We start from the raw sequence: 16,621 nt of genomic DNA, 5'->3' as shown, positions 1-16,621 counted from the left end.
CAATACAAATAAGAGGAGCAAAAGCGCTTTCCCATAACTGACAGTATTCCTGGACCTTTCTTAGCATGCTAAAGAAAGTCAAGAAATTCCTTTTCTCAGAGCACTCCCATAATTTTTGTCAATTGCCCTTTCTCCCTCCCCAAAACAGCAGTCCTCCTTTTCAGCAGATAGTTTCACGTTTACAAGTTACAAAAAGAAAAAAAAAAATTAACCTGAAGCATGAATACCTGAAGTGAGGTGAAGGAGAGCAATTCTTAAGCTTGTATTCACAAACCCTCGTAGGAGTTCCCAGCTGCTACCCCTTGCAGAGGGGCTACATGCCTACCTACGCTCAGTATCTGAGGCATGCTTTCCAAGCTGCTCCACAAGGCGCTAGCAAAGGGTGTTCTCCCATGAGAGATTGCCCTGCTCTGCTTTCCTCTTTGTCTGGGTTGCAAACGCAAGTTACCATGTTCTCTTGTAAGTTGATTATCTGGCAAGTTTCAGATTCTTTAAGTAACTAAAATTGGATGGGGAAGAAGGCTTTAGGCAGTGATCGTTGAAGTATTCTTCATAAGTGAAGCTACAGAAAGTGTATTCTTGTTCCCAAGAATAAATATTCAGATGTGGTGCAAACAAGAATTTTAAGCCTAGCTCACATTGTACCAGAATATATGGATGTGTATGTCTGATCATTAATAACTAAACGTGAGCTTCAGTTTTGGCTTTATATAATCACACATGAGTGTAGTAAAACAGGTCCCCTTCCAAGGTATTTTTCTAGAAGTTAAGAGCTCAATGACTTCTGATAGGGGCTGGACACTGGTTTCAAGTTTGAGAGGTATCCTGGGTTGCTTGAGAAATACTCCAGCCGAGCTTTAGGGGAGCAAATACATCTCTGAAGAGGCCCTGTTACAAGACAACTTGTTAAGTCTTAATGTGAAGAAGCTGATGTATCTGTAGCTAATCTTCAAAACCGTTGTATTTTTTTGCCACAAATAAGTATAGAGAATATGGGGAGAAATAAATTAACTTTTAAATTTAAGTAACACAGAACTACTTGAATCTTCCAGGTAGCAGACAACATTGTAACTAATTTGTTTTTTCTTCCAGGCTTTATCCTGTGGATAAGAGCAGAGTGAATGAGTATGGAGAATCTTATGAAGAAAAGCCAAAAAAAAAAGCTCATAGAGAATAACAGAATTGAAGAAGATTCTGACCCCTGGACTCTTACTGGCTTCGTGTATTATCTGGTCTTAAGGAAGGAAAAACTTATTTAATAAGAGTATTTTTAAAGCTTATGACAGAACTACATGGACAATACATCTTCTATATTGCCAAAATCTAGTTTTGATATCCTCCTATTTCAAGATCCTCTTTTGTCCTCACAAGGTCCACAGTCTGCCAGATGTCATTAAATAAACTGCATTTAAACTTCTCCTCGGTGAAAACCTAAGTGTCCTGACCATTGCAATTAATATCCAAATCTACATTTTTAAGACAACTCACTAACTGGAAGTGTGGTGCCTGTGCCACTAGGCTATGAAAAGCAAAAAAACAAGCCAGTGTGTCACAGCAGAATCGAGCATCATTGCCAAACCAGAGGCTGTCAAAAATAAAATGTATAATACTGGATAATATGCTAATTACAAGTCATTCCCATTTGATAACGGAGATAATGGAAATGCTAGAAATCGTGATCAAAGTTGTATGTGAGCATTTAAGTTCATGCCTTAAAAAAAAATTAGTTGGAAATGCCAGATGAGAGAGGTGGGGTTGTTAAAATTCAAATTCTACCACATTCTTAGCCCACAACACGGCAGAGGGTTTCAGTTGTCTTAAACCGAATGAAGATCTGAAAAAACTGCAACGTGATTTCTTTCAGTATGTATCCAAGTTTATATAAATCCTTCTGCATTGTTGACAGACCCTCTGATTTCTTGGCATAGCTGGTATTCATATAATGCAAATCATTGTTATGTGCTAGGAAAGTCTCTTAACGTATCTTAAATTCTCCATCATGTGGTACCCTGGTGACCCACTAGGCCGATTCTCTCAAAGGGAACAATTCCTTGGTCTTTCCCCTCTCCCTCCCACCCCCTTCTATTTATAAGATGAAGCACACGTCATTCAAGTGGAATGATTTTCCTCAAATACAATACAGGTTCAACAGACCACCTGAACGCAGAGGAAAAAAAACAGCCTGGTGAAGAACAGGTATCTTCTTTTTCCACAGTTTGAAATCCATATTCCATGGCAACAGTTCATTGAGGGAGGTATTTTGATCTGTTAGTAAAAATAATCAGGTTGAATTACTATACCAAAATTCAAACTTCACAGCTGTATCTAGAAACCATGGATTTTTAAAAGCAAATTTCTTAGCAACAGTAAGTGGAACACAGAGTGCATTCCTTTCAGCAGCAAATAAAATGCAATTTAAAAAAAATCCCAAAAGCAGAACTCTAGCTTCCAATTCTAGTTTTGCTTTGCTCGGTAAGTTTACAAATTAACCCTAATGATTCTTAAGTTTCTTTATTAAATTGCATGCTGTTTGTGCAAGGCTATTTAACTTGAATTTGTCATTGATTGAAACTCTTAATTTAATAACCTTGATGAATACAGGTCTACTCCTGCAGTCTGTCACTACTTTATGAAGTGGATTTTATCCACTTCTAATACTGCAGAGGTCTGAAAACATGAATCCTTGGGTCCCAAAAAGATACAGAAATGTGCATAACTTCTTTTTGTCACAAGCTGTAGTCTTTCTTACACTGAAGTCCTCCGTACACGCTGCTGGCAACAGAAAGGAGTCATCTTGTACCTGCTTTGGATTTGCTTGGAAGGAGTTCTTTGCTGTAGGCAAACTAATTTGGCACTCCTATTTCATGGCAACCATTCAATGTAAGTGCGTGAAAATTTTTCCTGATATAAATAATGCGTATAGCAGATTCCATTTTTGTGCCATTTCAAAACAATCGAGTTACTGGTTCTTCTAGGATAGCTTCTGAAAGTCCAGGATACCATATTCGGGTATTTCTAATGCTTCATCACTCATTTTTGGATGTAGCTGTTGAAAAATCACTCTTGCACCTTTACATACTGTGAGTTTATTGGTCTTCTGTCTTGCCTTTCTGATGACAATGACCTCGTAATACCGTATACAGTAGTCATAAAGAATATAAAATTAGAACATTCTTTAAAATGAGCGAGACTTTCCTGTTCAAGTCATTGTTTTATGCATTCCATTTCCAAATAAAAGACTTGGCATATTGGATAGAGAGTTGCCTTTTGTTGTTGGAAAGATGGTGAAAAACTACATTAGCAGTGTCACTTTGGAGGTATTAAATGTTTTAACTTTCTAGTTGTGGAAATTACATCAGCTTAAAAACAAAAATGTGGTTCTGTGTGCAGTTAAGGCAGAAGAAACACTTTCTATATGTAAATTTTCTTTGAATGTATTGCAGCTCATGTGAGATTATTGGTATCCATGATCTATTTGAGAGGTCAGGAGTATCTTATCCTTATTAGAAGTGAGGACACTTTTAAGAACGTGAGTTTGTCACCAAGTTGCTTACCACAGTTGTCTTTGTTAGGCTTGTAATGGCTTTGGAAGTTAAAAGATTACCGTGACTTGGGGTTGGGGCTGTTTTAGAGTTAATTGGGCAAATCCTCACTTGCTTCTGGAAGACACTCTCGCACAATACTTGTTAGTGCCTAACAACATCTCCATCGTGACTAAGGACGTAAGTGACAGAAGGCAGCTGGCGCCGCTTTCTGTGGGTGTACAGGACCTGTGGCTCAGCACCTCTCGGCTGTCCTAGGGCGATGGTGCCGTGCTCCCGCACGGTTCTTCCCGTTCCCCGCCGTGCTATTTCCCGCTCATCTTCACCTGCTGCTGACTCCGTTCTCCAGGAGGTGACCTTCTGCCCTGATGGGTATTTCCCTGGAGCCATGGGACGTTACGAAATGGGCAGCAGCACAGACAGTTTTATCAGCGGTGCTTAAGAAGCCTGCTTGGCTCTGCTTCCGTCGCTGCTGAAGCAGGTGCTGCATACGTTGCTGACAAGTAGACTCGGCAGAAGTGTATGTTCCCTTTTGATATGGCATTACTCTCCAGTAGTTGTCAGCTCCAGCACCTACACCTCACTGCCAGAAGCATTAAGACAGATAGTTCTGTAATTTGTCTGCTTTTAAACATCACATTTTCCATTTTTTTCATCAGAAGACAGATCTGGTGTTGAGGAAGTGAAACACGATCATTTGCTAGTAATGCCGGTCCTCTTTACATTACAAATTATGGCTTTTGAATATCGCAAGATCTAAAATAATGCAGATGGGAAGAGATCTCGGGAGGATATCAAGTACCAGCATAGCATCTTCCCCAACCCCCTGTCCCTTACAGACCAGTCGGCCTGTTGTGATAGTCCTGTGTAAAACCATCCAAGTGAACAGATCTAGCTGTAGGAGTTGAGAAATGAAGCCAGAAGGAGCCCAACTTTCCCAGATGCTTCCACTCTTATGCTAGGAGAGGTTTGGTTCTGTACCTGTGAGGATCAGGGCGCTTTTCCAGTGGTTTACAGACACATATAAGAATTTCCTCTCAGTACAGAGGGGGAACTGTGATGTCTCCCAGGTTTTCATCCGTCTGCGTTAAATACCACTGCTCCTTCTCAAGGGTACCTGGAGGAAATCAATCTGCTCCAATTTTTCCTTTATGTAGTGCTCCTATTTCTTACTGCTCCGTTTAATATCAGGTCCCCCAAAATCCTGTATTGCCATTTTTTTTATCATAACCCCCACTCTGATGAGTATACCTGCATCAAAAGGAACAAAATACATTCAGAAGACAAACACTTTAACACTGGGGAATTCTGGCTCATGTCTGCCTACGTTCAGTTTAAAGAACAGGATAGCTTCTCCCCTTCTCCTCCCAGCTTTCTGTTTGGCAGTACTCTTGTCCTTTCAGTCCTTGCCATATGGTACCCATAAAACTTCTTGCAAGCTGTTTTGGGTATAGAGTGTACCAGCCTCTCAGTTTCTGGCCCCTAATGTTCTCCTTAGTCACCCACAGCTCCACAACCCTTATTAAGACAGAGATCTTTGATGCTTGCCTTTATGATAAACACATCTAAGAATTTCCTCTCAGTACAGAGGGGGAACTGTGATGTCTCCCATGTTCTCATCCATCTTACTCTTATTTTGGACTTTGAAAAGTTCACTCTGAACATTTTTATTAGGCATTAATTGCCTCTAGCAGTCTAGCCGCAGGTTAGTCTGTGTTGAGCAGCCTGAAGCCAGGTAGATGTTTCCTTGCTGTGGTTCATCTGCATGCTCTGGCCCAGCTAACCACGTGGCCACTGAAACAAGGGCCCTTGAGCAAGGATTTTGGAAGCGCAGCTATGCTCTTCGCTCCATTCAGAATACCAGGCCTGGCAGAGCTCCGCCTTAGTGCCACGTAATGCTCCATGCCTGCCTCATGGCCAGCCAGCAGTGGCTGCCCAGCACGCTTTGCCTCCTGGCTGCCCTGCAACCGCCCATCTGCATGACTTGCAAGCTTCAGCTCAAAGAGTCGTCACAGATACCTCGTTTGGACTGACTTCGACAGGATCTACTTGAGCATATATAGCCTCTACTTTTACAACTGGCCTTAGCAATTTACATTTCCTATGCTGACCTTCTAAACTCTTGCTACATCTGCTGTTCAGTCTCCATCAGAAGCAGGCCTTTCATTTGCCTAGCGCTGCCCACCAGAACAGAAAGGAATAAGCAGTGTTTCATTTGGTAAAACCATCAAACCCTTCATCAACTTGCTTGAGAAAGAACTGGTTAGCCTCACCCTCTCTGCCATCCCAGAAGTTGTTACAAAGATATATAGGAGAAAAAAAAAAAAAACCTTGAACCAGTAATCTGTGTTGTTTCAAGCCAACTCTGATTTCTTAAACTTGGGCATGCCAGAAGATTAGTGTCAGAGGACCATGCAATCTGAAAAAAATCCATCCCAAACCCTGATTCCATTATCCCCGTAAGCATTGCTCCACAGCCTTATACAGGCTACCTCTGAGCCTCTTCAGTTATGCCAAATGCACAAGGATCAGCAGTACGTTGTGGATCTGTTTGCTTATTATCAGAAATGTCTACTGAACAGTAGTTCGAAAAGCAGACTTGAAGATAGGAGGCTCTGCAAGCCCCCGCGTCCCTCACTGCTGCTTTCTTCAACCTGTCACTTCACAGAATGAGAATTTCAAGAAGTAGCTATTGCTTACGGAAAAGGAACAGAAACACATTCATCCCTTTTGGGGAAGGAAGAGGGAAAAAGAAGAGAGTGTTCTTTGGTTATGCTGTGTTTTTAAATGATTGGTTATAAATACCTCTAGCTAGAGTGCCAAATGAGTCCCTTAGACTTTCTGGTTTTCTATCCCAGGAGCGTTGGGGTCGTCTGCTAATCAGCTACAGCTATCCTCAGTCTGCAACAATCTTTTCAAAAAAGCTGCTCTTTTCTGCTGACCTCTGCATTTCTAAAGGAAGCACAGTCTTTGACTGAAAGTCTCCCAGTGACAAAGGCTGATTTAGTTCATATATTGTTGTGGTTTAGCCCCAGACGGCAACTAAGCACCACCCAGCCGCTCGCTCACCCTCCTCTCCTTGTGGTGGGTTGGGGGAGAGAATTGGAAGGGCAAAAGTTTTACATTTTATGGCAAAACCAGCTTTCAGAAGGATTTGGGCTATTTTTTTCCTTTTCTCAAAAACTTCTGCTATATTGGCACACACGGTGATATCATCAATATATTGCACATATTCCAGAGCTTCATCCTGTTCCAGTGCAGTCTGGATCAGTCCATGGCAAATGGTGGGGCTGTTTCCATCCCTGGGGTAATCAGTTCCAGGTGTACTGGATGCCCCTCCAAGTGAAAGCAAACCGCGGCCTGCACTCTGCTGCCAAAGGGATTGAGAAAAACACATTAGCGATATCAGTTGTGGCATACCGTTTGGCTGCTTTTGACTCCAGTTAACATTGAAGTTCTGGCAGGTTTGGCACGGCAGCACTCAGCAGTGGCTTGACTTCATTCAGCCCCAACAGCCTTCTGTCAGTCTCCACTCTCCATCAGACTTTCACAGTGGCCATATGGGACTGTCAAAGGGTGAGCGGGTCTTGCTGATCACTCCTTGGCTCTCCAGTCTACAAATCAGCTTTTGGATAGGCATCAGAGAGTCTTGGTTGGTGTGATATTGCCGCCGGTGCACTGTTGTGGTAAACCCCACAACAGAAGGGTCCTCCGAGAGACCAGGCAAGGCAGACAGCTGTTTAATTTCCTCCATCTCCAAGGCAGTTCTACCAAAATCCCACCAGTAACCTTTGAAATACCCTCTCCTGAGGTAATCTATGCCAAGGATGCACAGAGCTTCTGGGCCAGTCACAATGAGGGTCTTCTGCTGCTCATTCCCAGTTAGACTCACTTTGGCCTCCAATACAGTCAGTTGTTGGGATCCCCCATCACTCCAGAAATACAGATGGGCCCTGCCCCTGTATAGCTTGATGGCACTAGGGTACACTGTGCACTGGTGTCCACTAGAGCTTGTGGGTCTGACATGCCAGGCCATCAAATCCACACAGTCCAGTAAACCCTGTTGTTCCCTTCCTGCACCTGGCTGGAGGCAGGGCCCCTCTAATCCTTGTCATAGTATTTGTTACTCACTTCTTGTAAATATGAATCAAAAATGCCTTTATTAAGACTGGAAGTAGGATCAGCTCCTCTACTCTGTCTGGGGAACTGTCCATTGGAAACTGGATTAGTTCTTCTTCCTGAAAGAACCCCCCTTTGCGATTGTTTTTCCTTGCAACTTGCATACCCTTGCGTGTAGGGTCAAGGTAGATTTTTCCATCCCACTGCCTCATATCCTCTCTGTGATCACAAAGATAAAACCATAGGGTGCCCTGTGGTGTGTACCGTCTATATTCTCTCTTTTGAGCAGAGGGACACTTACTCCTAATAGCTGAGATACTGGTCCATACAGATGGAACATGACCTATTCTCTTTGAGTTGCTGGACCTCTTGGGACAGTTTCTCCACAGCCAAGATGAGGGAGGAAGAGATACTTTCTTTGTATTCCCGGAGTTGGCCAACCACTTCAACCACCATTGGTGCCTCTCCATCTTTCCAGGTCGTTACTGCCAACGAGTTGGCATACGACACTGGTGCACCCTGTACGAACTTCCACCACATGGGCCATGTGCACCAGACTCCATCTAGATCTTTGGGTAACTGCTCATTGTTCAGGTCACTATAAATCACCTCCAGCATGGCTAATTCCCTCAGGTACTGGACACCTCTCTCCACCGTGGTCCATTTGCCCAGGTGATATGTAACAACTTCCTTTAAGGGATATCTTTCCTTCATGCCTGACAGGAGTCACCTCCAGAGTCTGAGGACTTGTGTCCCTTTTCCAATTGCTTTGTCAATGCCCCCTTCCCTAGAAAGTTCCCAGTTGTTTGGCTTCCTTACCCTCTAATTCCAGGCTACTGGCTCCACCCCATTATCCCAGTGACGAAGCAGCCAGGTGACAGTGTGCTCACCTGGACGATGGCTGAAATCTTCTCGCATTATCTCACAGCTCACTTAAGGGTAGGCATCAGATATTTTTGATCTCATTTAGTTCTTCCTTTTCCTCTTCTTCTCCTCGTGATGGCCCTGCCTTTTCATCACCCCTTCCTTTTCCTTGGAAGCTGACTTTTGTTTCCAAGATTTCTTCTTGTGTATAGGGGTGACTGATACTGGCATGGGTTGGTTCCCTGGTTCAGCTGCAGGACCTGTAGCCCAGGTTGGAGTAGCCACAGTACCTGTTGTGGGGGTTGGACTAGGCACAGGGACTGTTATTTTGCCATCAGATCCAGAGACCTTCTCTTCCTCTTGAGGGTTCTGAATAGCATTGAACAGGTCTTGGTAGGCATGGGCCAGGCCCCAGCACATTGCAGTGATTTGTTTGCAGTGGTGCCCAGAAACAGGACAAGGGGCAATAGGTACAAACTGAAGCATAAGAGGTTTCAGTTGAATATGGGGAAAAACTTCTTTACTCTGAGGGTGACAGAGCGCTGGAACAGGCTGCCCAGGGGGCTTGTGGAGTCTCCTTCTCTGGAGATATTCAAAGCCTGCCTGGATCAAGTCCTGTGTAGCATGCTCTAGGAGAACCTGCTTTAGCAGGGGGGTTGGACCAGATGATCTCCCGAGGTCCCTTCCAACCTTTGCGATTCTGTGATTCTGTGATTCTGTGATTCTGTGATTCTGTGTCTCCCTAGAATTGCCAGGGTGATAGCATGCCTCTTCAAAATATTCTACTAATTTTTCAGGATTCTGCACTTGTTCAGGGGTGAAGTTCCAAAACACTGGAGGTTCCCACTGTGCTAGGTACTTGCCCATACTATCCCACATACCGTGTCACTCATAACTATCCAGCCTTGAGGCAGATCTCTGGATGATATTCTTAAACTGCTTACTAACCTTAGACAAAATATTCTCAATAAATACCAACAGAAGCATCTTAACTACCCAAGGATGTTCAAGATACTGAAAAGTTGTTGTAATGAAGGAGGAAACATCATAGAAGAAGGTAGGGAAGGTGCTATTCTCCATAAAAAGCCTCTCAGCGGAAGAGGTATAATTGCTAATTGTCTCCACGAGGTGATACCCGAAGTACAGTAATGGCTTCAGTACAAAGCCCAAATACCAGATTAAGCTCAAGGTCAGTGTTTTAATAACAAATCTCCCAGGCAAAACATCACTAATCACTGCAGAGCACAGCAAACTGCAAAAAACAACACCAATCTTTAATATGTACAGCAAAAAAAAGAGCATGGTGCAGATCAGATAAACTAAGATCGAGAACAGATGAATCGATAGTGTGACCCACAACTGTTAACAGATACAAATTCCTGAATATGGTCTGGTTAAACTGCCATTATCTCAAACCCTTTGTGCCCCACGTTGGGTGCCAGAAAGGACTGTCTTGGTTTAGCCCCAGTCAGCAACCAAGCCCCACACAGCCGCTTGCTCACTCCCCCCCTGGAGGGATGAGGGAGAGAATTGGAAGGGTAAAAGTGAGAAAAGTCATGGGTTGAGATAAAAACAATTTAATAATTAAAAAGAAGTAATAATTGAAAAAATAAAACTGTAAGGAAAAGAGAGGGAAAAAAATTAATAACAAAGAGAGAGGAAAATAAACCCCAAGAAAGACAAGTGATGCAAATGAAAACAATTGCTTACCACCAAGCGACCGACGTCCAGCCGGTCCCCGAGCAGTGGCCCCCCTGCCAACCTTCCCCCAGCTTTATACGCTGAGCATGATGTCATATGGTGTGGGATATCCCTTTGGTCAGTTGGGGGCAGCCATCCCGGTTGTGACCCCCTCCCAGCTTCTTGTGCCCCCCCCAGCCTCCTTGCTGGTGGCGTGGGGTGAGAAGCAGAAAAGGCCTTGACTCTGTGTAAGCCCTGCTCAGCAACAACAAAAACATCCCTGCGTTATCAACCCTGTTTCCAGCCCAAATCCAAAACATCACCCCATACTAGCTGCTGTGATGAAATTCAACTCTATCCCAGCCAAAACCAGCACACACAGGAAACTAATTTTGCCTCAAACTCTCTAATACTCTCTACGGCAGTGTGAAAGAGTGAGGAGAAGTGTGCCTGAGGAAGAGCAAAGTATGATGCACTTGGGCATGGCTGGCTGTCAGCCAAGACACTGAGAAAAGGATCAAAGAGTTTGTGGAGGAAATATTGGAACTGAGGGGTGAAAAGCAGCACTGAACATTGATCAAACAGAATTGAAAAGTTCAAAGTTTGACCAGCACAGGGTGTGTCTGATGTGACGAAGACCATGACCCTGAGGAAGCAAATTTAGAAGGAGAAGGAAGGGCTAAACACCTGTTTTAAGGAGCAACAGGCTAGCAGGGAGAAGCTGAATCAAATAGAAAGGCTGGGGCTGGTGTGAGAACAGAGACACACCGTTCAGGGACCGTCACACACAGTGCAAGAGACACACAGTGGCTTGGAAAAAGCAGTTAAAAGGTGGAGAACGGAGCACTGCAAGTCTCAGGGAGAGTCCCTACCCAGAGGACTGGGATGAAGACACATGGGAAGAGTGAGACCCATGTAAGTCTGGTAACTGCAATAATAATGGTGCTTGAAAGGGCTTGTTCCCCCACCCCACTCAGGAAGCCGGCCAGAAAAACAAATGTCACCTCCACTTGCCAAGACCTTTGTAAAGACAACCAAGGCTGAAGACGCAGCCCAGCAGAGAAGCGAGCAACTCACTGTCATTGGAAGGTTTCATTCCACAGCAGATGAAAGCTGTGACAAGCATGGGTGCCCTAAAAAGGGATTACACTGAGTAGCTGGTTAAACTGGAGGGATGTCCTTGATTAACAGCATGTGACTGTATGGATCTAGCTCAAGCAGCAGCCTCGGTGTGAGACTGGTTCCAAGATCAGCCACATTGGCTGGAGATCCCCTAGTCAGTGGTGACTCAGGCTGATGGATGGGATGGATCACTAAGGGGTCTTACTCTGACAAACCATACGGGATCTAGCTGAGACAGAGTTACCTTTCTTCATAGCAGAGTTACCTTTCTTCTTATGGTGCTGTGGTTTGGATCTGTGACTAACAAGTGTGACAACACACCAACATTTTGGCTATGGCTGTCCAGTGCTTGCACAGCATCAAGACTTCTTTTTTCCCACTCTGCCTCCACAATGAGTAAGCTGGGGTGGGCAAGAAGCTGGGAGGGGACGCAGCCAGGACAGCTGACTGGAACTGTCCAAAGGGGTATCCCACACCATATAACCTCATCCTCAGCAAATGTAATGTTGGCTCCTCCAATATGCCGCAGTTATCAATGTGTCCACTAAACCCGTTCTCTACTACAGAGTTAGTCAACTTCCACAGGGGAGTCCTCAGACTTACTGCTGGGTAGTCCCCATGATCTCCTTTGGGATCCTTGGTGTCACGTGGCTTGTGATATTAAAACATTCTGGCATGATATAGGTAGTTGTTCACTCACTGCATCCCTTTAAACTCCCTGGTAAATACCATCTGATCACAGAGACTCGCTGATTTTTTAATATTTTTTTCTTCTCTCTTCATCAAACAACATAATTCACGGTACTCAAGCTTGAGACAGATCATGCTGTGTGCAAAGACTTGACGCAGGACCCCCCTCAAGTTCCTTATGTGATTTCCTCAGTATTGCCACGATTGCCCTAGGTGTTCCTCCTCTACTTTTTCATTGCAGACTTCCTGGCAAGCTGTCCCACTTCTGATGGTTGATTTTTCTTTCAACTTTGGAAAGTTATTCATCAAACTATTCTGATTTTGGTTTATTAGTTTTTTACTTTTCTGTTTGAAAACAGCTTCAGGTTTTTGAAAGACACCTTTCTTCTTCTTCTGGTGACCCTTCTCCTAACAGTTTCCTTTCAGCCTTTTCACAGGGAGCTTTAAAAAGAGAGACACATTTCTAGTAAGTTTGTGTCTTTAAACAGTCATTACTGAAGCCAGACCTAAGCATAACATCTTATTTCCTTTCACTTCACTGTTGGATTATAAAAACAGCACTTTATTTTTATCACTGGGCTATCATCATCCATCCCCAGGGTAACTCCCTGGTTGTAAAGCTGGATGTGGGTAAGATTAAGTCTGCCTTTGTTGTGAATAGTGATGCAGGATCCTGCCGACTACGCCAGTTTGTCATGGATGGAGTGAGAGAGAAGCAAAAATATGCTTTATTGATATAAACCAGTGAGTTAACAAGGTTCAGTGGCAAATGCGACAGTGGTTTGACAAGATTTGATGGCAAGGTACGCTTGGTTATTTACTGCATAGAGGACAGGGTCAGCCAAAACTGTCAGGGAGACCCCTTGAGTCAGGAGGTTCAGAAAGGACCCCCTTGCTTTCTAAACTCCTTCCTCAGAGCGGAGTCTAGGTGCTGCTGGAGCCAATCCTCACCCCAGAGTTGGTCAACAGTTTATGTCTAAAGGATTATATATGTGCAATCAATCCTTTATATCACTGTCGAGGATATGATTTTTTTACACGGCTTTGGTTTAAAAGCAATTTAGGATTTGTTAATATTTTTGAGATAGATCACAAAATTAGGTTGTATAATTCTTAACAGCACTGAAGCAGCAGCCAATTTAAAAGAACGATTCAATGGAATTTGTTACAATCAAAATAGCCACTTAGTTAAAGTTTGGAGAATGGCAGGGGTCACCCGAAATTTACAGCAGGGTTGTACACACAGATGGGGTTTAAATCAAATCACACAGACAGACAGACAGACAGACAGTTCTGAATCAAATTGCACGCACGCACACACACAGAAGTTAACCTGTGATTAAAATTTCCCTTTTTGTGAGTTTCATGAATTGCTTTTATGTGCCGGCGTTCATCAGCGGACGGTCGGTGAACCTCGTGAAATTGGGCCTCTGAGTCCTCGCAAAATCGTTGACGGGCAATTTTTCAATCTTCACGAAATCTACCCCGAGAGGCATCCCAGCCGAGAGAGAGATACTGTGTCACGCAGCCCCCGCTGTGGTCCTGGAGAGCTCGAAAGGTCTCACTTTCGGATCGCTGTTTATAGGATCTCGAGATGATTGGCTTTGGTCAGTATTTTCTATCCTGGCCACAATTTGTGCTGAGTCATTCCGGTATAAAATTCAGGCAGCAAATGGCCTGGGTGTGCCCAGGGGAATGGGAGAGGGGGCCCTGGCACCCAAGCCGCTGCACTTGTGGCCAAGATAACAGCACAACAGGGCTCATCCTGACCTCTCAGCGTGGCCGGGGATGGGGAGGGGGGGCACCACCACAGCCCCGAAGGATAAATTTTGTTGCGGAGAACTGCGACTTCATTGTTTGTACAGACCTGGGTTCCCAGTCGAAGAATGACGGGGATATACTGCAGTGAGCTCAGTGAATTTGCTACTAAGGGCCACTAAGATGATTAAGGAGCTGGGGCATCTGACGTGTGAGGAGATGCTGAGGCAGCTGGGATTGTTTAGCTCCAAGAAGGAAAGGCTCAGCGGGGATCATGTCAAAGCATATAAATAGGTGATGTAAACAAGATGGATCCAAACTCTTCTCAGTGGCATCCAGTGACAGGACAAGAGGCAGTGGGCACAAATTAAAATACAGGAAATTCCACTTAAACACGAAAAAATTTTTTACTCTGTCTGAAGGTGATGAAACACTGGAGCAGGTTGCCCAGAAAGGTTGCAGAGCCTCCATCCTTGGGGATATTCAAAACCTGATTAGACATGGCACTGAGCAATCTACTCTAAGTCACCCTGCCTTGAGCAGGAGGGTGGACCAGACACCTCCATAAATCTCTTCCAGCTTCAGCTATTCTATGACTCTGTGATTCTGTTCTTTTCCTTATTCAGCCTTGTGAAAAATAACTTTACTCCTTTTCCTTGTCACTTCATTCCCCCATTCCCTCCTGAATTCTGTCCCCAACCCAGTGCTAGACACACAGAAAATCATGCGGTACCTGTGCAACCTGCTCTAGGTGAGCCTGCTTTAGCAGGAGGGTTGGACTAGATTATCTCCCAAGGTCCCTTCCAACTCTTGCCATTCTGTCATTCTGTGAAAGAGACCCCCTTAGCCTGGCCACAGCAGCCCTCCTCTCCCTCTCCACCATCACTGTGGTCATTGCCACCAAGAAGGCATCAGTGAGAGGTACACATAGGGTCTTATGCTGAGGCACAGGTAGGGACTTACCAACCGCTGGGTGACTGTTGGGACTTTCCAACAGAGACCTCTTCAGAAATTCAGCCTGCAGCAACACCTACAGCCCAGCCAGCTGCAGTGAGCATGTCAACCAGCTTTGAAAACATGGATCTGCCACCATCAGGGCTGGGGCCAAGTAGTTGCAACCCCACCTGCAACCAGCATGTTCTCAGCTGTGGGCACGTCTTTCACTATCACCACAACCCAATTACTTCCTCATACACTGGTCCTGGGGCTGCACCTCCTAAGGAAGACCCACTGATAGAAAGGTATAGACCAATGCCCACCTCTTCAAGGAGACCCTAAACATCAAGATCTCACAGATGGTCCTCCTCACCCTTGTGCCCTTGCTTTCTCCAGTGTCAACCCGCTGGCTGCTGAGGAGGACTCCACTGTGGCAGTCAGGGGTTGGGTTGTCATTTTCAAGATTAATTAACCCCTTTCTCTTCCCCCTCATCCTCTTCGTTTCTTCCCAAACACATTTCTCACATGAAATGGTGAACCTTATGTTTTCCATGTGTCTAGCTGCATTAGACATCATTATTGGATTCTAAGTTGATGGTGCTGTCACCTTTGGAGCAATGGATGGAGGGGAGAAATATATGCAAAATAGACCCACCAGAGGTCAGACCAAGGCCATCAATCTTACTCTCCCCCTAGGTGCAGCTGCTGACGAAGCCCCATCTCCAAATCCCATGCCCTTCTGTATGCAGTGGCAGTGCAACATTTCAGTTATGGTATTGCTGAGGTCCCAGGAAGCCTTCTGGTGCTATCACTCTCCCTCCTTTGGGAGTGCCATCTGGTGCCTATCATCTGTGTCAAGGGGTAAAGGAGTCTGGCAAGTAGGGAATGCTGAACTGAGAGCAATGTAGGAATGCCTCAGCTTGAAGGCCATAAGGTGCCAAGGAACTGACTCCTCAGCCATGCTGATGTCAGGAGATTAACTGCTTTGCTCCCTGGAAGAGATTAATTGTTTTAGAAGGAAAGCAGGCCAGTCCTCAATGAGCAGTGGGATGCTGACCTCACTCCCCAGTCTGTAAAGGCTTCACATGGGGAAAAGAAAGTACACATTGCCCTGTCTCAGCAGGCCCACAACTTCTACACCTCTGTCCCTGCCATTGTTGAGAACTGCTTGCTGCACGGCACCACCACCATCAGGGACAGGACTGTCTCTGGCCACAGGGCCACTAATGTCTCCCTTCATGTTAAGGACAATTCCACAGAGCCACTCACTAAGGTGATGGCCCAACTCTGAGTTGTTAATAAAGGCAAACCTAGAGATACCCACAGTCTGGTGAAATTCTTCAACACTTCACCTAGTGACACAACATTTCATTGCAAAGGCTTTTGGAATTTCAAGTAGAATATATCAACCAGGTCACCATAATTTTCACGTCTTCCCAACCCTTCATAGAACTCAAAGTGTTTTCTAAGGTAGGACTCCCTTTTATGGGAGCAATGTTGACTAAGCGACTTGTATTTCTCCCAGCTTCTACTAATCCCATCTTCTGTTATTTCTACTAATTTACCTGGAATAAACATCAGGCTTAGATACCTACTGTTCTCCAGATCTCCACTGCAGTCCCCTTCACAGTCTGGCATCAAGTTTCCTACCATGAAGTCTTCAGATACCAGGAAAAGTTTTGCGTGGGAGGTTACATGCTACCATGAGCGATTTGGCTTCTCATTAACGAGTTTGATGAGAAACCCAGGACAAGCCAGTTGGTCATTTTTATGGTTCACTCTGTTCATCTCCACCATAACCTCTTCTACAGTTGCTCTTATTTCAGACGGATCCTCTGTGGAGTGCTGATGCTAAAAGGGGTTCCTTGGATGGGAATCTTCCTGGTTTCTTCCAGAGGAAAACTACCTTA

General features: G+C 44.7%; 1 protein-coding gene across 3 annotated transcripts in view; it reads left to right on the top strand.

Annotated features, from left to right (window-relative positions):
- CLPTM1L (CLPTM1 like) overlaps positions 1-3,191 on the top strand; it is a 29,462-nt gene extending 26,271 nt beyond the window's left edge. For all 3 annotated transcript variants that reach the window (XM_035896796.1, XM_035896791.1, XM_035896792.1), the window contains one exon: positions 1,093-3,191. In XM_035896796.1, the coding sequence (XP_035752689.1) occupies positions 1,093-1,177 (85 nt within the window). In that variant the 3' untranslated portion in view covers positions 1,178-3,191. The remainder of the gene's footprint in view (positions 1-1,092) is intronic.
- The last annotated feature ends 13,430 nt before the right edge of the window (positions 3,192-16,621 follow it).

Source organism: Egretta garzetta, unplaced genomic scaffold (genome assembly GCF_000687185.1).
Source record: "Egretta garzetta isolate BGI_Z169 unplaced genomic scaffold, ASM68718v1 scaffold716, whole genome shotgun sequence".
NCBI lineage: Eukaryota > Metazoa > Chordata > Aves > Pelecaniformes > Ardeidae > Egretta > Egretta garzetta.
Note: the sequence above shows the minus strand (reverse complement) of the source record. Positions and strands in the feature narration are given on the sequence as shown.